At 42.5% G+C, this 26,128-nt stretch overlaps 1 protein-coding gene across 1 annotated transcript; it reads left to right on the top strand.

The window, feature by feature from the left end:
* The first annotated feature begins 50 nt into the window (after window positions 1–50).
* Window positions 51–25,668, top strand: MCM2 (minichromosome maintenance complex component 2). The gene is made up of 16 exons (XM_007437056.3): window positions 51–848; window positions 1,429–1,616; window positions 5,374–5,549; window positions 8,760–9,023; window positions 9,889–10,108; window positions 11,364–11,571; window positions 13,389–13,523; window positions 14,214–14,405; window positions 15,484–15,577; window positions 16,526–16,776; window positions 17,343–17,469; window positions 17,615–17,727; window positions 18,672–18,914; window positions 19,990–20,172; window positions 23,314–23,469; window positions 24,868–25,668. The coding sequence occupies exons 1-16, from the start codon at window positions 843–845 to the stop codon at window positions 24,976–24,978; spliced, it is 2,667 nt and encodes an 888-aa protein (XP_007437118.1). The 5' UTR covers window positions 51–842; the 3' UTR covers window positions 24,979–25,668.
* Window positions 25,669–26,128: the final 460 nt, after the last annotated feature.

The raw sequence follows: 26,128 nt of genomic DNA, 5'->3' as shown, positions 1-26,128 counted from the left end.
CCGAAAACGGCAGGGCGTTAAAGGGGAAGTTGCGCGCAACCATTTCGGAGGAAAAACTCTCGCTGCACGCCCGGGAAAGTTACGCACTCCTCGCGCCCATTCCTTTGGCAACCCACCCGCACCCCTCATTTAGTGGCGGAATCAAAGGAAAAAAGTTTGATTCGAAATGTGTATTTGTATTCCGGATTACTACTGAATTCGAGATTTTTCTAAAAGCGTACCTGCCTCGGGCTGCATCGCTTTGCATTTACGAAGCGTCTCCTTACTTTATGGAGGACAAATCCTTTATTAACGAAGACAAAAAAAGGACTGCCAGGCCGATCTATCATTATTTATTTAACCGCTTAGGACATTCGAGGGCGTGCACCTATTATTTCAGCAAAATGCAGTGACAACGGAACCACTTTGCAAGCATCAGTTCCAGAATGGAAGGCAGCAAAATACTAAACGTTCTCAGCCGATGGGAGACCACGAACGCCACGTGGTGCTCTCCAGAGTGCTGGACTTCAAGTCCTCATCAACTAGGAATGCCGTAGCAAAGTTTTGAGCACCGTCGAGCGGCATTTATTCAGCTTTTTCACCTACTGGGCGGATTACCTCCACGCCGCCCTCCCTCTCCAGCGAAGGACCACCCCGTCCGTTCATAAATATTCATAGAAGCGCTCTCCACTAGTCTCTCGGGGCAATATTTGCATATTCATGAGACGTCGCGTCATTATTCATGAGCTTTCGCGGGCTTTTGGCCACGTGATTCGTAATCCGCGCGGAATTCAGGCTCCGGCTGCGTTGTAGGTTGGGGGCTGTTCGTGGAAGAAACTCCGTTGAATCGGAAAGCGGCAGAAATGGCGGTAAGAGAGCTTCTCGCAGTTGATATAGAGGTGGTTTTCTTGTCAGTAGTTCTGGTCGTTTGTATTTGGGTCCCCTTGTTGGGCCGCTTTTTTGAATTGTTTGGCGTCATCTTGTTAACTCTTAATATAAATAATTCATTTCGTGGTTTGATCGATTCTAGAATCTGTATCTAGAACCTTTTCCAGACCTGTTGCCTGGCGGAGTTTGCAGGAGGAGTGAAGTTATGAGCTGTTTTCTCTAACTAATTCTGTAACTAGTACAAATTCCTGCCCAGACCCAGGCCCGAGGTCTGGGCCGTCCATTTCAAAGTGCAGGAAGAGTTTAGAAGGTGGAGTACAAAGAAATATTCTCAGACACCCCCTGTTCTGGAATTAAACCCCAGTGACCTCTCTGGGACTTAAAAGAGACAGACTAACACAGTGCTTGTTGGGAGTAATCAACAGGCACTTGTGTTAGTCTGTCTCTTTTTGCATTCCTTTTGCATGTCCAGAAGCTTTGAAAATTCCAACAAAACTAAGTCCTAGTAAAGGGATATTAGCCAAATTCACAATATCATTTCCACTCGGTATATTGTCTTAGGATTCCTCCGAGTCAAACATGGCTACCAGCCCCGTGCACAGCTCTCGGCGAGGAGAGGCCTTCACTTCCAGTCCAGGAAGAGATCTGCCACCCTTTGAGGACGAGTCTGAAGGACTCCTGGGGACCCAGGGACTCCCCGATGAAGAGGAAGAAGATGGAGAGGAGTTGATTGGAGAAGGGATGGAAAGGTAGGAATCTTCCTCTGCTATGAAGCCTCAAAATGAAACATCTTTGTTCATAATCAGATGAATGTCACCATACAAGGAAAGGGTTGTCTCTTTCTTTGCAAGTGTGCATCCTCCCATCTCCCTCTTGAAATGCCCATTGCCTTCCTTGCTGGATTTATCTTCTGAGTCTGCCATTCCTTTACAAAATTGTATTTTATTTGTATTTCATCTATGCTTTCCTCTCAGTAATCCTTTATATCAGTTTTAAACAGCCAGGTGCCCTCCAGATGTTTCTGAGTTCAACACCAGTCAGACCTAGCCTGTTCAGTACCCTTGACTTACCTCCTTAGTATTATAACATACCACTTACTATGTGTTCATACCTTATTTCACAGGTAGGCAGATTTTTTGGCCTTGAAGACCAGGTTGGGAATTAGAGATTGCACATATGTACATAACCCATTTGCGTGCATGTTTACATGCACTATTTCATATACAGCATATTCCCACATACATTGTCATACACCTTAATCCTTTCTCTCTCATTCCTTGCTCCTGTTAGCAGTAGGAAACCAGCAGTTTGGGTGCTCTTGACAGCTAATTGTGTAGTCAACTGGTTGATGAGAATTACATTGCTTGGCTTCCTGCCATTAGTAGCAGCAGGTAACCATGATTTGTTTCTTACCATCCTGCTAATCAGTCAGAAAGTTGGCAGGGCTCCTCATTATTTTGGGAGAAGATACCTGTTATGATCAAGGTTACCCCAACTTCTGATGTGTTATAAATTGTTTGCACCTGTTTTAGAATTTATAAAGGAATTGTTCCAATTAAGAAAGAAATCAAAGCATCTGGCACTGTGCCATATGCTTATAGGCCTCTAAACCTTGCATCATGAGTATCTGAATGCACCATCCCTAGGGATAATATCTACCTCGATCAAAATTGTTAAATAGATTAAAAGCCAAGCATTACACAGCCATCAGTTCAAACATCTAGTAACAGAACTTGAAGCCAAGCATGATAATTTGGTATCACATATGCTGTTTATTGCAAACCTTACAAACTGAGAGAGAAGATACAGGCTCATAAGGGATGGATTTGCACATTGCTCTAAATGCATAGTTTCCACAGAAGTGTGTGGAGTTATGGTAATGGGATATATTTAAAAAGTGCTTAATGGGATGATAAAGTGAAAGGCTGTAGATGAGAACAAATGTATATAGGGGAATGATTGCTGCAAAAATGATGAAACTAACCTTTTGTATACCATATAGGGAGAGAAAAGGATAAACGCAAACCGTTTAGTCAAAGAGAGGAAGAAGTAGCTAAGATTAAAGAGGAAGAAAAAATGTATGGAAAATTTGATGGAAATAAAATATTTTGGAAAGGGATGAAGAGAGATAAACAAGGAGCCTCTCACAGAGTAAATGGAATGGAAAATAAAAGTGATGAAATTATTTGGGATGAAATTGGAATGGGGGAGTGCTGGAAGAGGTATTTCAGAGATTTGTGTGGGAACAATAATGTTATACTATGGTGCCGATTAAATCAGTGCTGCAAATGCTAGTGATTGAGAAAAAATTATGAAAAGTCATAAACATTCTGAGAATGTTGAAAAATGGCAATGCTGCAGATATGTATGGAACTTAATATTTTTCCTCCCAAAATTTTTTGTCCCCAGTGAGTTCAATATCCACAGAAGGCAACAGTGTACTGTACAATGATTGCAAGGTTTATTGATTCAGTTTCAGTGCAGTTGTCCCTTCTGATATATTTTTAGTTCCAGCACAACTAATTAGAAGCACAGCTCACTGATTAACATTTTTCCAACGTTATTCTGCTAATATTGCTTTTTATTGTTTTAATGTGCTGTTAGCCACCCAGAGTTGCATTCACAAGATGGGCAGCCATATAAATTGATTTAATAAATAAATAATGTAACCAGAGAAGCTACCTAAATTAATAATCTAATAGTTACTAAAAGTTAGCTTGTAGCTGTTTGATTCCAGAAAGATTTTCCAATATGAAAAATGGAATGAGAAGTAATAACAAAAAGATAACAAGCTATAGAATGGAACAACTAAAAATAAATCTCACCCATGCTAAGTGCACTGAGAGAGAGAGATCCTCTTTTTCTACTTCGTAATTAAAAAGGTTTGCCTCTGACTGACAGCATTCCATCAATCTTGTAATGGAATATTATAACCATTCAGGAGGAGGTTTGGGGAGGAAGCCAGCTGTTCTTGGGCAGTTCTTGATCATGGGCGTTCATGCTCTGACTCTTGGCACTTCCATCCATCAATCACAATTTGATTCCCTCGTTATACTAGAACCTGTTGTACGGTATCATTTTTGTTCGTCCTAACATGATATTGCACTTCCTGCCTTTTATCCATGCACCCATGCTTCCAGATGGACTGTGTGTATTTCATTAAACTGATTATCCATCAAAGTCACTGGAAAAGGTTATTTGCTGAGCAAGCCTGCACAAAAGTTCTCTTCAAATATGGATTCTCTCTGGTTCAGCTTACCCTTGGCTTCCACACCTGCAACCACAATCTAGCAGTCACGCCCTCAATACCCAGTTGTCAAACACAATTCCAATATTGCACATAACAATTTATGTCCAATTAAACCTTTCCTGGTCAGTGCCCTATTTGCTTTATGTGTTGCAGGCAATATTATGGCCATGAACAGTCCCCATGCCAATGAAGATTCCCATTCAGACCAATGTTTTTCTCTCTACTGTGTGTTCATGGTTATTACAGCAGTACATTCTTAATGGATTCTGAATTGTTTTATCTGCTTTTACCTTTTTCCCCCACACGCAATCCAAACAGTAACTCCAAATACAACTATTTGTATTCCCATTATTCTTACAGCTGAATGAACCATTGGTCATGGTATAGCCTCAGCTATATGACTAGAACTCAAAAAGAGCCTTCCTGGGTGGGTTGACCTATAGTTGCTATTTCATGGGAAAATGCCCAAACTATCATCTTACTCTTTAATTCACATCTCATTTCCCTGTCTTGCAAGGTATGTCAGTGCTTGGTAAATCTCAGAGTGGAGCAGACATTTGTGGAACTAACTCGGGTTCGTTCCCAATGTGGGTTAGGAATAAGGCTCGGGAATTCTGAAGCTGAATCACTGACAGGCTGGGCATCATGGTCAAAATCACATCCATGAAAACTAGCAAGCGTACAAAAACAATGGTTAATTAAGGGTGAGATGCAATGGGACTTCTTACCATTTATCCATATCGGGGGGGGGGGGTTGCTAGTCTCATATATGACACTACTTTATTCTATGATTTGTGGGTTCCACATGAAAATCACATTCCAAAATATTTTTGGCTCTTTAATACAGACAGCACTATATGTCTGAAAAATTTAAATCTTCACAAGATACCCAAAACGTTCTCTTTCATAGCATCATATCAAGTCCTGAGTCCTCAGTTCAGTTTGTGTGTTACATTCATCATATGCATCCACATTTTTGCACGTGTGGATAGAGCTAGGTGCATTTAGACCTATGGGAACCATAGGATACAGTGCCTGCTCCTTCTCTGGTGCCAGGTTAAGAAATTTGCAATTGATATGCGTAGGCTGAACCACTGCAGTTGTACTTTGGGTGTATATGCACTGGGTTTCCTAAATGTGGCATTGTGCAAGTTGTGATATCCAAATATAAATGTCAGATCTGGCACTCTGCAAAATAATAAGATATTCAGGATGCTCACACCATGTGGTTGATGAACAGAGATGTTTTCATCCAGGGACTATCGGCCTATTCCTGAGCTTGACGTCTATGAAGCTGAAGGTTTAGCCTTGGATGATGAAGATCTGGAAGAGCTAACTGCCAGCCAAAGGGAAGCAGCAGAACGGGCGATGAGACAGAGGGACCGTGAGATGGGCCGAGGCCTGGGCCGCATGCGGAGTGGACTGCTTTATGGTACACTTTGGCTATGGCTTGGTTTATACATATCCTTAAGCCATAATATGGTTTGTTTGCTTAATGCCGTACAGGTAGTCCTTGGTTAACAACCACTCGTTCAACGACCATTCAAAGTTACAATGGGACTGAATGAGTGGTGGTTATGACCGGTCCTCGAAGTTCCAGCCATCCCAGCACCCCTGCGGTCACTTGATTATAATCTGAATGCTTGGCAACTGGCTTACACTTAACTGTTGCAGCATCCCACAGTCACATGATCACAATTTGCGACCTTCCCTGGTGGCTTCCCACAAGCAAAGGCAACAGGGAAGCCAGGAAGGAAGGTCGCAAGTTGCTCAGGTAAGTCTCCCCTACCCGTGCACCCTCCCCCAGCCCCTCTATACTTGTGCGGCACCTCCCTGATCACTCGCACACCTTCTCTCACCCAGCAGCAGCCACTGCATGCTGTATTTATGCAGCGCCTCCCCCACCACTCGCGCTCTGAGCCTCACTGTGCTTTTGCCACGCCTCCCCCACCACTCGCACACCCTCTCCCATCCGGCAGCAGCCATTTACCTGCCTGCTTGCGAACTGCCTAGGACTTGCAAAGTCAGCTTCTGCATGGACTTTGGTTGTTGGAAGCCAGCAGGAAGGTGCAAGGGGCTGCTTAGTTAATGACCTGTGGTCCTCGCTTAACGACGGCAGTGGGGACTGCAGGGATTGCCATCGCCAAGTGCTGTGGTCACTTCACGTGCTTTACAATCATATCACTTAGCGATGGAAATTCTGGTCCAAAGGACTACCTGTATGAGAACAGAGACAGTGAATAAATTGTGTTTATTTTGTGGCAGTAAGTCAGACTGAAGCCACGGTTAGCTTATTGATTGCAGTTGTGGTTTGGGGGTATAGCCATATCAAAGTATATGGTTCAGTTAGTTTCTTGGCAATGCTTTGTTATTTTTTTAATCTCACACAATCCACAAAGGTCCAAGGCAAGAAAAGCTAAAAAAAATAATTTGGCCAAAAAAGTCATGAGCAGTTCACTCACCTACAAGGCTGACTCTGATTTATTTCTTGCTAATAATTGTGAGTCTCATATTGCTCAGTCTTATGAGATATGCTGCATATATAACTCAGCATTTTAGTAATTACTTCCATATCAATATGAATGGGACAGCTCTTCTTAAACTGAGAACGTTCAGCATGTTAAAGTTACAGTAGACAAGCACCACAATGTACAGTCGTGTGAAAAAGAAAGTACACCCTCTTCGAGTTCTATAGTTTTAGTATCAGGACATAATAAAAATCATCTGGTCCTTAGCAGTTCTCAAAAGTAGGTAAATACAACTTCAGATGAACAACAGCACATGACATATTACACCATGTCATCATTTATTTTACAAAAAGAAAGCCAAAATGGAGAAGCCATGTGTGAAAAACTAAGTACAGCCTTACTGCTTCCATAGGTATGAAGAGGCTAAGTAGCAGCCAGGTGCTGCTAATCAAATGCCCTTGATCAATTGATCATCAGCAAGTGCGACTACCTCTAGAAAAGCCGAAGTTTTAGGAGTTTGCTGGTCTTGATCATTGAGGTGTGTGTTAACACAATGCCAAAGAGTAAAGACACCAACAACAATCTTAGAGAAGCAATTGTTGCTGCCCATCAATCTGGGAAGGGTTATAAGGCCATTTCCAAACAATTTAAAGTCTATCATTCTACAGTGAGGAAGATTATTCACAAGCGGAAAACATTCAAGACAGTTGCCAATCTTTCCAGAAGTGGACGTCCCAGCAAATGTACCCCAAGGTCAGACTGCAATGCTCAGAGAAATTGCAAAAAATCCAAGAGTTACATCTCAGACTACAGGCCTCAGTTAGCATGTTAAATATTCATGTTCATGACAGTACAATTAGAAAAAGACTGAACAAGTATGGTTTGTTTGGAAGGGTTGCCAGGAGAAAGCCTCTTCTCTCTAAAAGGAACATGGCAGCACAGCTTAGGTTTGCAAAGTTGCATCTGAACAAATCACAAGACTTCTGGAACACTGTCCTTTGGACAGATGAAACCAAAGTGGAGATGTTTGGCCATAATGCAGAGCGCCACGTTTGGCGAAAACCAAACACGGCATATCAACACAAACATCTCATACCAACCATCAAGCATGGTGGTGGAGGGGTGATGATTTGGGCTTGTTTTGCAGCCATAGGACCTGGGCACCTTGCAGTCATTGAGTCGACCATGAACTCCTCTGTATACCAAAGTATTCTAGAGTCAAATGTGAGGTCATCTGTCCGACAGCTAAAGCTTGGCCGACATTGGGTCATGCAACAGGACAATGATCCCAAGCACACCAGCAAATCTACAACAGAATGGCTGAAAACGAAAATCAAGGTGTTGCAATGGCCCAGTCAAAGTCCAGACCTCAACCCGACTGAAATGCTGTGGTGGAACCTCAAGAGAGCTATGCATAAACAAATGCCCGCAAACCTCAATGAACTGAAGCAATGTTGTAAAGGAGAGTGGGCAAAATTCCTCCACAATGATGCGAGAGACTGATAAAGTCATACAGAAAATGATTACTTCAAGTTATTGTTGCTAAAGGTGGTTCTACAAGCTATTGAATCATAAGGTGTACTTAGTTTTTCACACATGGCTTCTCCATTTTGGCTTTCTTTTTGCAAAATGATGACATGGTGTAATATGTCATGTGTTGTTGTTCATCTGAGGTTGTATTTACCTACTTTTGAGAACTGCTAAGGACCAGATGATTTTTATTATGTCCTGATATGTAAAACCATAGAACTCAAAGAGGGCATGTTTTTTTTTTCACACGACTGTAAATCAAGAATTAAAAACAATAGCGAATTTTTAGAATTTGGGAAAATTAAAAGCTCTTTGCTTGATACTTGAAATAGCATTAAATCAGTAGATCAGCAGATCCCAAAATGGTACCCTCCAGATGTATTGGAATACAACTTCCATGATCCCCAATGAGCAGTTATCCGTAGCAGCAAGGTCTGTATAAGGCATGTGCATCATGTTGAACAGGGAATGATAGGGGTTGAAGTCCAACATATTTTTGGGGTGATAGTTTGGGGAAAGCTATAAAAAACATGTATCTAAGCAGCTGTGTCTCAGAGAATTGGCTTGGTGTCATTAGTTGTTTATGCAGTTGTCTGATAATCCCTTTTTATTTCCTCTACTCCTACCCATCTTTAAAATTCTAGAGAGTGATGATGAAGATGAGGATCGTCCTTTGCGAAAGAGGCGCCTGGCAGAACGGGCTGCCGAAGGTATGGAAGAAGAGGAGGAAGACATGATTGAAAGCATAGAGAACCTGGAAGACATGAAGGGGCACTCAGTGAGGGAATGGGTGTCCATGGCAGCTCCCCGTCTTGAGATCTACCATCGCTTCAAGAACTTCCTAAAGACCCATGTGGATGATCATGGTCATAATGTCTTCAAAGAGAGGATCAGTGACATGTGTAAAGGTACATCTGTGGGAATGCAAGAAAAGTAGTTTCTTTAGCAGAGTGCTAGTTTCAAATGTTTCTGGTGATGGCTCAAATTGACCAGTTTCATAACTGCACTAAGCCATAGTTTTCAAATTAGATCACAATTAATACAACTTTGTAAGCCAAATATCATGGTTTATAAACCCTAGTGACTGGATTCACACAACATGCTAAACCACAAACCACATAATGGCTTAGTGCATTGTATGAGCTCAGCCACTGCCTTGAGATATATTTTAACCTACATTATAACTCAAACCACATGATCAGAGCTAGTAGGTGACTTATCACCAAGGTTCCTGATTGTACTATTCAGATGGCTCCTAGCAAACCACTTAAGATTCCTTTACAGAATAAACACAATCTTTCTTGTGGGAAATATATCAATTTAACTGCCTTTCCCATGGTTAGAGCTATATCTGTTGTGGCTGCACTTTCTCTTTCCTCCCTACCTCTGTACTTTTTTTGTGGGTGAATTGTGTTGCAGGAATTATAGAATAACTATTTAACTGATTCTCTTGAATTACAGTGCCAGTGTTTTAGTTGCTAAAATATCAGCTAGCAGGTTTTAAGGAACACATGTATTATAGTGATACCTGTAGTATTCTTAATGTTCATTTTTCTTGGCCATTATAAACAAAGTTCCTTCAGTAAAAGCTGACAACTGTTTTCACACCAAACCATAATTGTTTTTTAAAAAAATACAGGAGGTCAAATGAGACACGAGAAGGACTACCCTATAAAGACTGCAAATATATTTTGGAGGAAGCCCAATAAACTCAGCATTTTCCATTTCTGCAGTGGTAGGCCATGTCTGGATAAAAAATTCTTATCTTGGCAGAGAACAGAGAGAGCCTGGTGGTGAACTATGAAGATTTGGCTGCCCGGGAACATGTCCTTGCCTATTTCCTCCCCGAAGCCCCAGCTGAGATGTTGAGGATCTTTGATGAAGCAGCCAAGGAAGTAGTATTGGCTATGTATCCCAAATATGACCGGATTGCTCAGGAAATCCATGTCCGCATCTCACATCTGCCTCTAGTGGAGGAGTTACGGTCACTTAGGTAAGAATGCAGTTTAGTATTGGAGGTTGGCAGCGCTGACAAAACCTATCAAGGAGAGGCTCTTTGATTTATGACCCATAATTGGTTAGGATGTAAGTGATCCAGCTGATAAAAAACTATTGAGTAGATCTCTTGTAGCAGTGACTGCATTAAGGACAAAAATGAAGAGACAATTCAGTGCTGCATATTAAATGTTCCCAAACAGAAGTACCTCCCAAGTCTGAAAACTGAGTTATATCATGAAAATAACGTGGTTAAAATTATTTTGTTGCTCTGGAAGTACAGGTAGTCCTAGACTTGTGACCATTCATTTAACAACCGTTTGAAGTTACAATGGCACTGAAAAAAGTGACTTATGACTGGTCCTTGTGCTTATGACCATTGCAGCATTCCCACAGTCAAGTGACCAAAATTCAGGTGCTTGGTAACTGGTATGTATTTATGACAGTTGCAGCATCCCAGGATTGTGTGATTGCCATCTGCAACCTTCCCAGGGGCTTCCAGCAAGCCAAGTCAATGGGGGAAGCTGGATTCGTTTAATGACTGCGTGATTTGCTTAATGACTGCAGCAAAAGTCGTAAAATTGGGTGCGACTCACTTAACGACTGCATCACTTAGCAATGGAATTTCGGTCCCAATTGTGGTCGTAAGTCAAGGACTACCTGTATTGTAATTTCTGAAGTTGCTGCTAAAAAATTCAAGATCCCCTTTTTGAGCATAGAACCATAGGGAGAAGCCATCTTGAATTGATTGGGTATGAAACCACTGTATATTGAATCAAATCATATTGTTAATTCTTGGTTTATTACATTTATATCCTGTCTTTCCTCCTGGCATTCAAGGCAGTCTATATAGCATTTCTTCCACCAATTTAACCCACAACAGTGACCTGTAATGGAGGTTGGGCTGTAAGAGTATAACTAGCTCAAAGTTTTCCAGCAGCTTCCATAGCTGAGGTTAATCCAACATTTAATCTTTATGCCAAGCTAGTTTGTGGTGTTTACTCTGGCAGCTGGTCCCCAAGGTCTCAGGCAGATACTTATCTGAGGTCATTTTTTTTTACTGGAAACGTGAAGATGAAAACGGGGATCTACTGCTTGAAAAAGAGCCCTCTACTATTGATTTAAGTTCCCTTCCCCCCCCCAAATTCATGAGCTGCATCGCTTCTCAAACTTTTGCAGAGATGTAAAGGATCTTTAATAGTTGGATAGAGAAGTCCTGCCCATTTTAGCCTTGTTTCTGCTTCTTTTAATAGGCAGCTACATCTGAACCAGCTGATCCGGACGAGTGGGGTTGTGACAAGCTGTACGGGGGTTCTTCCCCAGCTCAGCATGGTCAAGTACAATTGTACCAAATGTAGCTTTGTCTTGGGGCCTTTCTCACAGTCTCAGAACCAAGAAATAAAACCAGGATCTTGCCCAGAGTGTCAATCTGTTGGTCCCTTTGAAATCAACATGGAAGAGGTAAGCTGTGCTTGGTGTGGTATTAGGAGACCTGTCGCGTCTTTGGACGTGATCTTGTTCAGACGGTTTAAAACTGCGTAATTCTTAGAAGTGTCTGGAGGACAACTGCATGATGAGGTTTGGTTGCTTTAAGGAGTGGCAGACAGGTGCTGCATCCTCTGAAGGACCTCTTTGCCTTCAAATCATAAATGTTGCCCAGCCCTAATAGCTATCTTTCTTGGGTAAGTAAACACAAAGGCTGATTCTGGATTCATTCTGCTTGGAGACCCAGTCTGCTGAAGATCCTGTGTTTGCTGCTTCCTGGAATAATACTTAGAGTGATATGGTATAACTGTAGACTCCCCACATCTGAAAGTCTGCTTTTCCCCTGCCTGCCCAGCAACGGATAATATGAACATGTTGGTTTACTTTCCTGGCTCTGTTTACCTTGCTGTGCCTCATGGGTGGGCAACATTTCTGGGGCTGGAAGTGAGGCAAGGAACACATGCATAAACACACAAACATACATATAAGTATACACTGTAGAATAGTTGACAGACAAGGGCCTGGGAAGCAGGACAGCGTGGGAAAGGAGTTCCAGCCTTTTTTTTTTTTTTTGGTAAGCCACTTTTTTCTGGAAATCAGTGGAAAATAAAGCTGCATAAGATTTGTTGCTGAATTTCAGCGTGGGAGGATCTTGAGCAGTTCTGGGATAACCAGACTGAGTTTGGAAGGTGCTGTTTGCCTATTTTTGCTGTAGATGATCATGCTGCGTTCATATCCAAGCCTTGCTGAACTCAGTCAAGCAATTTGGCCCTGTAATTTCATTTAACCTAGCCCTACTGACACAGATTGCATTGCCTCATGCTGTGGTATGGCTGCTGCTTCTCTTCTCCCTTCAGCCAGTTAGATATCTATGGCCTTGCAGGATGGAATCTGATGTTTACCATATGTCCAGCACCTGAACAAGTGGTATTTCTTTGTCATAAAGCAAGGGGTGGCAACCTGTGGTCCACCTGCTGCCCAGCTGTTTCTATGGCCTGAGGAGTCCCTGGATCCCTCCTCATTCTCTGCCTAGCACTCAACTCATCGGTCATCAGCTGAAAGTGAAGGGAATAGGTCATTCCTTCTCTACTAGCCATGATGATGGAGAAGCAATTTCCAGGAAAAAGGACAAGGTTTCCTCAGCCCTAGGGTCAGGATTACTATCTCACTGCCATTAGGAGGGAGGCAGCCATCTTAAGCAGGGGTGCTGAAGAAAATGGGGGAGGGGAATTCATTGCTTCTTCCAACCCGGTAACCCTGCTGAAGCTGGCAGATCTCTCCCCACCTCTGCATCCTTACTAATAGTTCTGCGGGTTTATCAGCTGAAAATTGGAGGAAACAAAGCAGAATCCATGGAGAGGTCCTCAGGATTACAATGATCCTGAGCAAAATCACTTTATAAGGAGCTTTGATTGGAAGGAATGAATAAGGAAGGTGTGTGTTCATTCAGTCCCCAGCTAAACTCCAAATGAGGGTCTCAAGGCCAAAATAGTTGTTCAACAAAATAAAAGCAAATGTGTAGCTTTTATGGGGTGAGTTGAAAGATAGGTTAGTCTACTGTATGTAGATTCATGTTATACCCTGATGAGTCTCCAAAGTGCTGAAGCTTTGTCTATTCGTAGTTAAATGCAAGCTTGCCTGATCTTCTGAAGTTTGTGAGGGAAAGCAGCCTTGTAAAAAACTCCTTGAGTCTAGTGGCTTATTGTTTAAGGCACATTCTAAGAATTTTGGTTGCAGAGCCTTTTTTGTACTCCCATGAAAGTCCTAACTTCAGGTGCTTGATGTCCCTACAGACAGTCTACCAGAACTATCAGCGCATCAAAATCCAGGAGACCCCAGGGAAGGTGGCAGCTGGCAGGCTACCTCGCTCAAAGGACGCCATTTTACTGGCTGACCTAGTTGACAGTTGCAAGCCAGGGGATGAGATTGTAAGTATGGGGCCCGGAAAAGCAGGGAAGTCCAGTGACTGAGGCCTATGGGCAACAACTTAAACACAACTCCTATTCATAGAATTCAGGAAAGAGCTTTAATGAAAATAAGGCTGCCTCTAGGCATAACTTGGCTTTCTGAAGTCCCCCAGCATGGCCATATATTTTAGTCTGTGTGTTACACATTCCAGTTCCTTTCATTTCCCTTTTTATTTCTCTGCATGATCATTCCACCCCATCATTGGGCCCTCAGTTGTAAGTTCAGCCCTGGATATGATCCCTTAGAAATGTGAAAGGAAGTTCCAAAGAATAGTATCTTCAGCAGAATTGTTTCAATTAATCTATGCATTTTTTTAGTATCTTGCAAATGTTAGTTCTAAATGAGTTAATGTACTGCATGCATCCCAAAAATGTTTTTTCATCAGCATTATAAAAAAGTAAATCCTAAGGCCATAACATACAAATTCTTCCAACACTTAACAGTAAATGGTGTTGAATATAATTAGCTATTTGTTCTCTTGGTAGTTTACTAATAACATATAACATTGTGATGTCTGCTCATGTTCATTCTCCCTAAAAACTTCCTTCCTCCTTTCCCTTTCTCCCTCTTTTTGTCTGTCTGTCTGTCTGTCTCCTCCCTAAATTAATTTAGTTCCAATGACTAAAGAATATCTTGGTCTTGTCTTTTAGGAGCTAACTGGAATATACCATAATAATTATGATGGTTCTTTGAACACTGCCAATGGGTTTCCAGTGTTTGCAACTGTGATCCTGGCCAATCACATCACCAAGAAAGATAATAAGGTGGCTGTCGGGGAGCTTACGGATGAGGACATGAAAGTTATTGTAGGCCTGTCCAAAGATGAGCAGATCGGAGAGAAAGTGAGTTTGGAAATCAAGATTCATTCTGGTTTTCTGGGTCCCAGTTCAATACAGTGAAAGCTCCAGAGATTACTGGGCAGAACCTGCCATGGCAGTAGCAGTTTTCCTCCTGTTCAAAGATGATTCCAAGGGGTTATGGACACTTCTGCAAAAGTTTTACTATGGAACCTGTTTGGTTTGCATTTTATCTGCTTTGATGCATGGAATACTTACTATCCATACTTGGAGTAAGTCATAAAACAGATCATTTGGTGAGCAATAATAGCTAAGTAATTAAATAATTTTATTATTGCTAAATAGCAATAATAAAAACTTAACAAGCTTCTCCCAGAAAGTAGAATAATACTCAGAAAAGCAGTATGCGCTAACAATTAGATCCAATTAAATTAAGTCCACCCCAAAATATGCATAGTCTCAGCTGCCCAGCTGCAGAGAAAGGGAGAGAGGATGTTAACATTTTTATGTTAAGCCCCTCTCCCATATTATTATTTCTACATATATACCTTTTCATTAGGTGTGGACCACAAAACCCTTTATAAGTTCTGCCCATAGGTTAATCAGAAGGACCCTTCAGAAGATTTGCCCAAAAGGTCTTCAGAAGACTTGTTCACAGACTTCTTTCACAACCTGTTAACAGGGAAAACTCTTTCAAAAAGCCTCGTGTGTAAGTTACAGCTCAACACTAGCTTTTATTTATCAAGGTTCCACAGCTTTTATTGATATGTAACACAAAACTATACATTTCTTCCAGCTAATTGCATTATTACCCCTTTCCTAGAATGCTAGCATTTAATAAGAGCTGACATAATTGTCTTTTAAAAATCATCTCCTCTAGGGAGGCCACCAGAAAATCCCAGGGCTGTAGTCTAGACTAGGAAGTTGAAAATGTCCTAGAAGGAGGCAGTCAGTGTAAGCCCTGCTATTCGTGACCCCCCAGATTGACTCCTGGTGACTTTGCTATATAATCATTCTAGGTTTAATAGCAGATTTCCATTGTAATACTACTGTTTTCATATTTAAAGTCCCTGTTGGAGTCAGAAGGAAATAAATGTGTTTGCTGCGTCTTTGCTTTTCCCAGATCTTTGCCAGCATTGCTCCTTCAATCTATGGGCATGAAGATATCAAAAGGGGGCTGGCTCTAGCTCTGTTTGGAGGAGAACCAAAAAATCCAGGTAAGTTGACCAAAGAAGCTTTGCAATCAACACTGCTTTTACATGAAGAGCCTTAACCTGCTAGACAGGATACCTCCAGTGTGCTACAGCTGCATTATATTGGAGAGGTACTAGTTCACAGAAATGGCTTGCAAAGATGTTCATCTTTTATTTTTACAGTTGCACATTTCCCTATTAATAAGCTATTCTCCATTTTGATAATTTATTCCAGAAGACAAAAGCAATTCTTTACACAAACTTACAAAAAACCCACCCACCAAAAAGGTCTAACCTTAAGCTCCCCCAGTTTTATCTAGTTTGTAAATAAGTATATGTAATAAAGTACGTATACATCACATTTCCTTTTCCATCTGCCCAGTTTTATCAGAAATTCACCTTGTACTGAAATGTACAGAATCAGTTATTAAATGAATTTTTTTCTTTGCAGTTCTTTGTATGATGTCTTCCCTTATTAATCAAAATTTAAAGACTTACTGGGGTGGGGAGGTATTAATAAAGCAGACCATTCCTCAATCAACTTATTTCTTCATATCACTAAATAGGAGGAGGAAGGAGTGTTACATATGTTCACCACCTTGAGTTATTTATAAAAATAATAAAGGTGGGATATATACTCTGTGTGTGTGTAACTTGCCCTGACTACTACTACTAGAAGGCCAGCAGACATTTTAAAGTATATGAATGAGCTTTATTTTTTATATATTTTGCTATAATCCTGCCCCTCCTCCCAGGAAGAACAGAAGAAGCCACATACTTGTTTCTCTTTCTTCCTTATCCAGCAGTCCAGGTTCAGGGCAACACTATGAATTAGGTTATCCTGGCTCAGGGTCACTGGGTGAGCTTCAGTAGTCAATCTGATCTCAGGTCTCCCAAGCTCTGATCTAACATTTTGTCTCATTGCGCCAGCTGTAGTTTGGCTCACTGCTCTTTTCATCTGAAACACTATAGGAGGAAAACATAAAGTCCGTGGGGACATCAATATGTTGCTTTGTGGCGATCCTGGAACAGCCAAGTCTCAGTTCCTCAAATATGTGGAGAAAGTAGCCAGCAGAGCGATATTCACCACTGGCCAGGGTGCTTCTGCAGTTGGTCTAACTGCCTATGTGCAGAGACATCCTGTGAGCAAGGAATGGACCCTGGAGGCTGGAGCCCTGGTGCTGGCAGACAGAGGGGTGTGCTTGATAGACGAATTTGACAAGGCAAGTATTGGCTTGGAGGTATGACATAGTTTGGTCGAGGCAGATCCCGATCCAAACAGCATAAGCTGCTCTGTGTAAGACCTTGAACCTAGAAAGTGAGATGGAGAAGGAAGAGGAGTTGGATTTCAGGCCCTATCTAGAAAGATTCAGTCCTGAGACCTGGGACTGAGGAGAACTGCTCAGAATATTAAAGTTGGTGGGGGGGTGCTGGCTGTCAGATTCTTTACTGTAGTGAAATCTGTAAACGAAGAAACAGTGGAGAGAGCATAACACAGTGGTGAGACACATCCTTTACACACAAAAGATCCCAACCTCAATCCTGAGCATCTGCACTTCAAAGAAAGATCAGGGGAACAGGCGAAGAACTGCCTCGAAACTCAATATTAACAATTCTAGGCTGGAAGATGCTTTCTGTCCTTGGTAATATTGCTATATCTAGAGGGATTTGATGCTATTCTTTTATTGAACTGTTAAGAGGTTGAGTTGCTTTGAATGTGCACATCTGGATTCCGCTTTATTTATTATTTGGGCGAGTTGGAGCTTTAACGTCTTTTGCTATTCCTCAGATGAATGATCAGGATAGGACCAGCATTCATGAAGCCATGGAGCAGCAGAGCATCTCCATCTCAAAGGCTGGCATTGTCACATCTCTACAAGCTCGCTGCACTGTTATTGCTGCTGCCAACCCAATAGGTATGTGTTGCTGGCCCACGAAAGAAAAACTCAAAATGGCAAAAAATTCCACGTGTTATTTTATACTTCCTGTTCTTTGGATACAGAAAGGAACAAGAGCCAGCATCCAGCACTGTCTTTAAAAATGCTTCTTTTCCTATTCTAGGTGGGCGCTATGACCCTTCTTTGACTTTCTCGGAAAACGTTGATCTGACCGAGCCCATCATATCTCGGTTTGATATCCTCTGTGTGGTCAGGGATACTGTGGATCCTGTTCAGGTATAAGCTTCTGCAGAACATTAGACTTGAGGAAGGTTAATTAATAGACTATCGTTTTAATATTTGCTGAATGAAGAAGGAGGTACATGAGATGGAATTAGCTAATACCATAGATCTCTTGTCTGACTTGGGAAACTAGAGCTTACAGGAACACTTTGGTAAATACAGGTAGTCCCTGACCTACAACCGTTTGGTCAGCAACTGTTCAAATTCCAACAGTGCTGAAGGAATGGTGGTTATGACCAGTCCTCGGAGTTCCAGCCATCCCAGCATCCCTGTGGTCACATAATCGCGATCTGGGCACTTGGCAACTGGTTCACACTTATGACTGGTTGCAGTGCCCCACGATCACGTGATCGCCATTTGCAACCTTCCCTGCCAGCTTCCTCAGAAAGTCAATGGGGAAGCCAGAAGGGAAGGTCACAAGTCGCTTGGGTAAGTCTCCACACATCCTCCCCCAGCCCCTCTGCATTCACACAATGCCGGCCACTCTTGCACCCCCACACACCCTTCCTGACCCCCACTGCACCTCTTGCACACCCTCCCCACATGGCACCTCTGACACACACTCATGCACCCTCCCTGACCCCCACTGCAGCCACACGCACCCTCCCCCACCCTTGCAGTGCCTCCACTGTACCCCTGCGCCCCCTCCCCCATCCAGCAGCAGCCACTTACCTACCTGCTGGCCTAGTACTTGTAATTTCCTGCCAGCTTCCCCATTGACTTTGGTTGTGGGAAGTCAGGAGGAAGTTGCCTCACCGAATGACTATGGGATTAAGTCAAGGACTGCCTGTGTTTATTTAGAAATGAGGTCTTGTTCTTGTCAAGGCATCCATTCATTATTGGATCAGGGTTAGGCGATCTGGGGAATTTTAGATTGTCATATAGCAAATAATATAAGTTGGGTTTGTTTGTTTTCTTTTTCCAATTCCTTCCGGAAGGATGAGATGCTGGCTCGGTTTGTTGTCAGTAGCCACATCAAGCATCATCCAAACAGCAAGGATCCAGTAAATGGAGAGTCTCAAGAGATTACCCTCCCTAATACTTATGGCGTAGAACCCATTCCACAGGAGGTCCTGAAGAAATATATTATTTACGCAAAGGAAAAAGTCCATCCCAAACTCAACCAGATGGACCAGGACAAAGTGGCCAGGATGTACAGTGAACTCAGGAAAGAATCCATGGTAAGCAACCAGGGAGGTTAAAAATCCTACGTTTCAGAGGGAGGCTGTTAACTGCAGAATCACTGCCTCTCTCACCAGTTAAATGGGGCTGGAAGAACTGTTGGATCCCAATGAGTCTGAAGTTTATGGAACTTCTTAGAAGCAACCATAATTACATCAGTTCATGAAAAAAGATCCCGAATCTATAATTGAGCACTAGCTTTATTAGAACCCACCCAAAGAATATACAAGCCTCTGAGTTCTTCAGAATGCTTTACTAGTTAATTTGTCCCTGAATGGTAGATACAATTGTTCACCAAAATATCTGCTGCTAACTACTTCATCAGTCTATAACCTCTGTGTTAAAATTGGCTTTGAGTTACAGAAACATCTAACCTGACATTTGAACTTTATTCTCCCATCCTTGGGGTTTGTCTGTTTATTTGTTTTGATATGCTGCCTAATAGATAAAGCTGGTGGCATTTTGGCTGGACCTCAGCTGAAGGATAAAGCAAAAAGGGCTTGGATGAAGTGGAAGGTCCTGATTCCCAGAAAAAGAAGTGGGGGCAGCCCCTAAGGAGGCATATTTTCTATCTTCTGTGCAATGCACTAGTCTGCCAGCAGATGGCAGCCTCCTCCCTTAGACATAGATGCCTTTTAAACACACTTCTTTGTCTGCTTGACTTCCTATTTACTATCTTCTGTGCGCCTGTATAAGTTTTTAATTGGCTTTATGCAGCATTAATAGCTCCCCAGAGGAGAAAAGCAGGTTGTAACCTAGAAGTGTACCATTTCTGTCAGTTTCAGAATCACTTTGTGTGGCAGATCAAGGGCCACACTCTAAAATTGGGTGAGGATAGGGCCCACTATGGAAAAGGGTCAGTTGTTTTAAGAGGTAAAGTGGGTGCCTTAATCCTGTCAGTCTTTAAGGCATCCTCTGATCCTCTTCAGAACTCCCCAACTACATTTTGGGGCACATTTAGGTGGGGCTGATGGGAACACAAAAGGGATGCTGGCAAGTCACATGCCGTTCCTGGGGTGCCCTTTTTGCATTGCTGGTATCAGTCATCAAAGCCCTTCACTTTTCTTTCTGCAGGCAACTGGAAGTATCCCCATTACAGTGCGTCACATAGAGTCCATGATCCGAATGGCGGAGGCCCATGCCCGCATGCACCTGCGGGATTATGTGGTGGAAGACGATGTCAACATGGCCATCAGGGTCATGTTGGAGAGTTTCATCGACACACAGAAGTTTAGTGTTATGAGAAGCATGCGGAAGGTATGCAGAGATGTGGATCCTTCTGTGGTGGTGGTGATTTCATTTGGGATGATGAGAACTTAAGTTTTGATAGAACTCTAGTGAAGATCCAGAGAGGTGGCCTTAAATAAGGACTCAGATGTTGTATACATACACTTTTATGCACTGTACACTATTATGGACAGTTAACTACAGAGCCTATCTATCCTCTCCATCATTATTGTGTGTGTGGTATGTTGAAACTTAAACTAAACAACTGGAAATTACAGGAGAGAATAGATAGAGAAACTGCAGTAATTCTCCCAATGTGTCCAGAATCTCTAGATATCCACAAAAAGTCTCTTAGGGCAAGTGAGGCTGTCAGTTGCATTGGCGATTTGATCTTAGAAGATGATGAAATCTCAGGCTGAAGGAGGAGTCTTATTACTTACTTTAAGGCATTTCTTTGGGACTGCTGAAGAGATGGGTAAATGCCCTGCTCAGGCCTCAGTAGTGAATCCTGGAAAATGCTGCTAAATGGCAAAGGAGTAGGCTAATGGCAACGTCATCCACACCCCTTCTGATGAATGAAGTAGCTCTTGAGATGAGGGCTGGGAGCTGGAGATATTAAAGTTAATATTAGAATTGGGACAACATGAAAGGCCTTTGATACGGTGGCTTGGTCAGAAAAATCAATTTCCAATTGCCTCTTCAGGGAGTTCGCTGGATGATCTCAGACCAGCCTTAGATTGGAAGGATAAAATGTGAATATTCATTATCCTGAGCTCCTTGGTGGAATGGTGAAATTAATTCAGTAAATGAAAAATTATGTTGTATATTTATGCCTAGGCAGCTTATAGACAATCTTGAATCAATTCAGTGCTGATAAAGCATGAGCACTATAACAATGTTTTTGCTTGCTTCCTTAAACACTTTAAAGTGTGTTGGGTCCAGAGGTTTTGTAGACTCTTTCTTTCTCTTATATTTCAGGCCCCCCTGTACAAAGCAAATGTAGAACAAAACCTCAACTGCCCATCTTAGTATTTGGCAAAGTCATTTTGGAGATCCTTGCCCCAGACTGTTTAGTAATGGTCTCTCCCATTTTGAAGGGTGGGTGGTAAGTGGGCCTGTTGTTCTTTCTCTACAAGGGCCTGTCCCCCTGGAGGCCACCAAGTGCTTGGCGGGTGTGGCCTCAGGATGGTTGTGTTCCCTGTGGGGCAAGGTGGGTTTTTGGGGAATTGTGTTGGGTGTGCATATGATTGGGTATGTGTACTTTAGCTTGGGAGGAAGGAGTAAAGTGTGGGGGGCAAACAGAGGGGAGGCAGGAGCACTGGGACAGTGATGGGTAGGGGGATGTATGGTGGGAACCTGGGGATGGAGTGCCCTAGGGACACTGAGCCCACTGTTTGAAAGTGATCCCGGTGTCCAGCCCCAACTTCTACCCTCAGTGTCCTGCTTCTGAACACCAGGTCGATGTGTAATAAAGTTTCCCTCATTCATGCCTTTGTCTTAGATGAAGGCACCAACCCGGCATGTCTCACCAAACCTGGTGAGCCCAGAGGGGAGTGTTGTCCTCTTGGAATTGTGTCCACCTGGGTTTCAGGGTTTCCATCAACTGAGACCCCAGGAAAGAGGGGGAGGTGTGGCTATTGTTACCCACGAGTCCTTGCAGGCCCTGAAAGGCTCTGTTCCACAGATAACCGGATGTAAGATGCTCTTGCTGACGTTGGGCTCTAGTAAACAGCTGGGATTGCTGGTTTGCCTCCCTTCTTGCTGCCCAGCATCATCCCTGCCTGCATTCCTGAATTCCATTGCTGGGCTGGGGATAGAATCGCAGAGGCTGTTGGGGATTCTAATCTGCGTGGCGATGTTGGGCCTGGGCAGTGCAGGAGTTGATGGCTGCATGGATCTGTCCCCAGTCGTTGACGGTCCAAGTCAAACAAAACATTATTTTGTTTTCTACCTTACCTGTTTTTGAATTGTGTTCTATTCTACTTCATTTTATTTTTGTTGTGAGCCACCTAGAGTCATTTGGATTTGGGCCGTGCCTAAATCAAATAAATTAAGCAAATTAAAATAGGGCCAAAATTCAGCAAAATTGATTCCTAATTCATGTTTTAAATGCTTGTTCATTAACTACCAAAATTTCAGCTTTGAAAACTTTTTTCAGTTAACTACATATTAACTATTTGCTATGTCTCTCTTGTTGTTCTTGCCTGGGGTTTGTAATTAATATGTGAGCGTCAGCAACCTAATACTGGGGTTAAATCCTGGGAAAGCTGTCATGGGACCTTTTCTCTCTTTAACAATTCAGTATCCAGGCTTCCTTGAAAAGTCCTGTTTGCTCCCTTGAGAAGGTGAGAGTGAATCCTCAAAGTGTCTTCAATAGGCCAGTACTAAATTTACACTGGCCAGTGATTAATCCCTTTATTTACATCAGAGGCAACAATATTTTGTTGAAATAGACCTTTGGAGCATTCCTTTTTTCTCTTTCAAAAGGGAGTCTTTAGCATCAGTAATCCATGCCTTTATCGCCTCTCCTTTGAATTACCGCAATTCACTTTCTAGCGGAGCTGCCCTGGGAGATGGTGCGCAATGTACTCACCTGCCTGTTGACTGGTAGAAGCCAGTCCACCAGGGGAATGCCAATTTTGTACAAGCTGCGTTGTCTCCTGGAAGGATTCTGGGTCTACTTCAAGGTGCAGGTTAGCCCTTAGAGATCCCTTACATGGCTTGGGTCCTTGCTCTCTCTAAGGACATAGAATTTGCTCACCTGATACATGCAAGCTGAGAGGGGGCGGTGCAGACTTTTCCCCTCCCAAATGTTAAAGGGAAACAGGGTTTCTTGGCCGTAGCCCCCTCACCCTGAAACAACTCATCCCCCAGGTGGAAATGGCTTCTTCCTTACTAGCATGTCAGAAACACTGTAAGAACAGGGTTTTTCCAATGAACTTTCAGATAGGATTGGTAGTGATTAGGGGATCAGTGGAGTGAATGCTCAGGGATGTTGCTGTATTTGTACTAACTGGGATGAGTTCATGTTCTGCTTTGTGTGCGTGTATTCGTTTTGGTGTCAGCTTCCTAGAGTTATTTGTTAAGGCAGCCTATAGGTACAATAAATAAATAATTTCAAATTGTTCCTGGCTCATTCCTGCCTCCCTTTCTGTTCTTTGCTGCACACAGACTTTTGCCCGGTACCTTGCCTTCAGGCGGGATAACAATGAGCTCTTGCTGTTCATTTTGAAACAACTCGTATCAGAACAGGTGATGTATCAGAGGAATCGCTACGGAGCACAGCAGGACACCACTGAAGTGCCGGAGAAAGACTTAATTGATAAGGTATGGAGCATTTTTCCCTTTTGTGGGCATTGTGCCAGGAGCTAAATCTAATCATTCTGCATCTTCTGAGTTTCCCTTTCCAAGCTTTGAATAAGTGAGCTGTGAGCACTAGGTCTTGTGTAGTAGAGAAAAGCCTGAGTCGCTCCACAGTGAGATGGGCAGTGACCAATTCGAAATATAAATAAATAAAGTGAGATATTACAGCAACAGGCAAAGTTGCTGGGTCCCTCCCCTGTATTCCTGTGACACCCGAAATGCGAGAAATTAGCACAAAGGCTTTTTGTGGCTCAGGATCATAAGGACATCATGATGAGGGAATGATCTCACTGGAGGGAGAGAGACTGGGGGGGATGATTTTTTTCTATTGTTGTCTTTGTTGTTGCTGGGCTGGATTGCACTTTTATAGATTCATCGGGACTTTCAGTTGTTGAACGGACCCATTTTATTTTCTGTGAAAATGAGGGAAAGGTTGCAGCCTATGCTGGCAGTATGTTGCCAAATGTCAGTGTTATCTGGGAAGAGAACATTGGGGATCCCATGCGGTACATCCAATATAACAATAATCCTGCTTGGTCGCCTCCAAGTGGACTACTGCAATGAACTTTACATGACGCTGCCCTTGAAGAACATCCAGAAACTGCAGGTGGTACAGAATGTGGTACCATGCACAGTTACGGGTGCATCTTGGTTAGCCTCTGCTCTGCAAGCTGTACTGGCTCTCATTATGCTTCCAGGTACAGCTGAAGGTATGGTTGTCACCTAGAATGCCCTTCATGGCATGGGGCTAGGTTATTTGCAGGACTGCCTCTCCTCCGTTGTTCCTACCTATCCTGTTAGGTCTGGCAGAAAAGGCATGTTGGGGGTCCTGACAATTAAAGAATCCTACCTTGTGGGGCCCAGGAAGTGTGCCTTTTCTGTTGCAGCATCTGTCCTTTGGAATACCGTACCCCCCAAGATTCAATTGGCTCTGATTCTGCTAGCCGATCAAAAAGCATTGAAGACATAGACATGTTCCCAGGCTTGGGGATTGGGTAGTTAGTTGGAACCCATGTGGTTGTGGTTCTGAGTTTATTGTAGATTTTGGTTTTACCTCAGCTGTTTTTATAGGCTTTTTATACTGTTTTGATGTTATTTTGGATTCTGTTTATATATGTTGTTAGCTGCCTAGAGTTGCTATGGTGAGATGGGCATTCATTCAGGTTAGACATACAGACAAATATTGTGAATAGTAGATATTGCAAATCTATAATTGTATGCAAAAGTTTAAGTCATCCCTGGCCAAACTGTATGCTTGAGTGAATCTCTAAGTGCAGGGAAAGGCTAGGCTAAACCCAGCATTTTTCTGCAAATTTTATTGTTTCTTAACTATTCGTGTCCCTCCCCCTTTCTCCTTGCCAGGCTCGCCAGATCAACATCCACAACCTTTCTGCCTTCTTCGATAGCGACCTGTTCAAGATGAACAAGTTCAGCCGTGATGTAAAGCGGAAATTAATCGTGCAAACCTTCTGAGACAATGACTGCACAAGTGGTTGGAGACAAGAGCAATTCAAAGCTGTGCTTTCTCTTCTGATGTAGCAGCACGTGGCAATTCCCAAGGCTCTTCCTTATATATTTCAGAAAAGAACTGGAAACTGCTGTGCTGAAGGACCTGTAAATAGAATAGAATGGAATGGAACGGCCCTGTGGTTAAAAAAGCAAAAAGTCTGTGAGCCTGTGTTTGCTGAATGAAACCCCAGAGGAATTGTTTCCTGTTGGCCTCATTTTAGAAATTGGACTTGACACTGGTATTGGTGAATGAGTCAGACTCAGACATCCGGAACAAGTAGTGAGACAGTGCCCATGTTCACTTTAAGGCAGCTGCTGCTTCCCGTTTCTCCTTTGTTGTACCCTGCTTACAGCTTCATGCACTTGTATATGAAAAGCTGAAAACAGCCTATATTGAAGATTAGTTGAGACTCACATTTGTCTTCCTTTAGAACTACATTATGTTTTGATGTCAAAACAATTAGAGATATGCAAAACTAGTCAGTGGGGGGGCATGCCAGGAGCACCCCAAAATCTTGCCAGAAGCAGTTCAGCAACATGGGCCTAAGGAAGCTTAGCACAGTCTCCAGAAATTCTGTTCCCAAACTAATAATTTTTGCACATCCCTGAAAATAATGTTTTTTCTTGCATATTTGTCCAATAAAGGTGTAATTGGGAAATTACTAAATTGGGAAATTTGCTAAAAAAGACCCCCAAAGGGTTTAAAATGGCTTTTTAAAAATGAAGGCACAAATTGGCTCACTGTTTAAAAAGCTGTATTCCAAAATCAGCTGCTTCACTGTGAATGCCACATTTTCAACAATATGCTTTTCTGGGTAATGTTCATCATTTTTCTTCTGTTGTTTGAACTCCGTTTGTATTAAAGGTAACTTAAAGCCAGTCATAACTCTTAAGCCTTCCAAATCCATTTTTATATCCATTTTGGCTGGAGATAGCAGCTCATCAACTCACTGTGTCCTCTCCAGCATTTTAGTGAGCAGAATCAGAAATATAAGAAGAGTATAAATGTCTAAAACTTAACCCTCGTCCAGAAGCAAGTTCTCTTCTGGAAAAATAGCAGGAATGAATTACTCACCAATAATTATTACCTGTCCCAAATTTTTGATAGAAGATA

This window comes from Python bivittatus, unplaced genomic scaffold, assembly GCF_059951505.1.
Source record: "Python bivittatus isolate LINGU-HERP-01145 unplaced genomic scaffold, Pbiv_v1 ctg000080_np1212, whole genome shotgun sequence".
Classification (NCBI taxonomy): domain Eukaryota; kingdom Metazoa; phylum Chordata; class Lepidosauria; order Squamata; family Pythonidae; genus Python; species Python bivittatus.
Note: the sequence above shows the minus strand (reverse complement) of the source record. Positions and strands in the feature narration are given on the sequence as shown.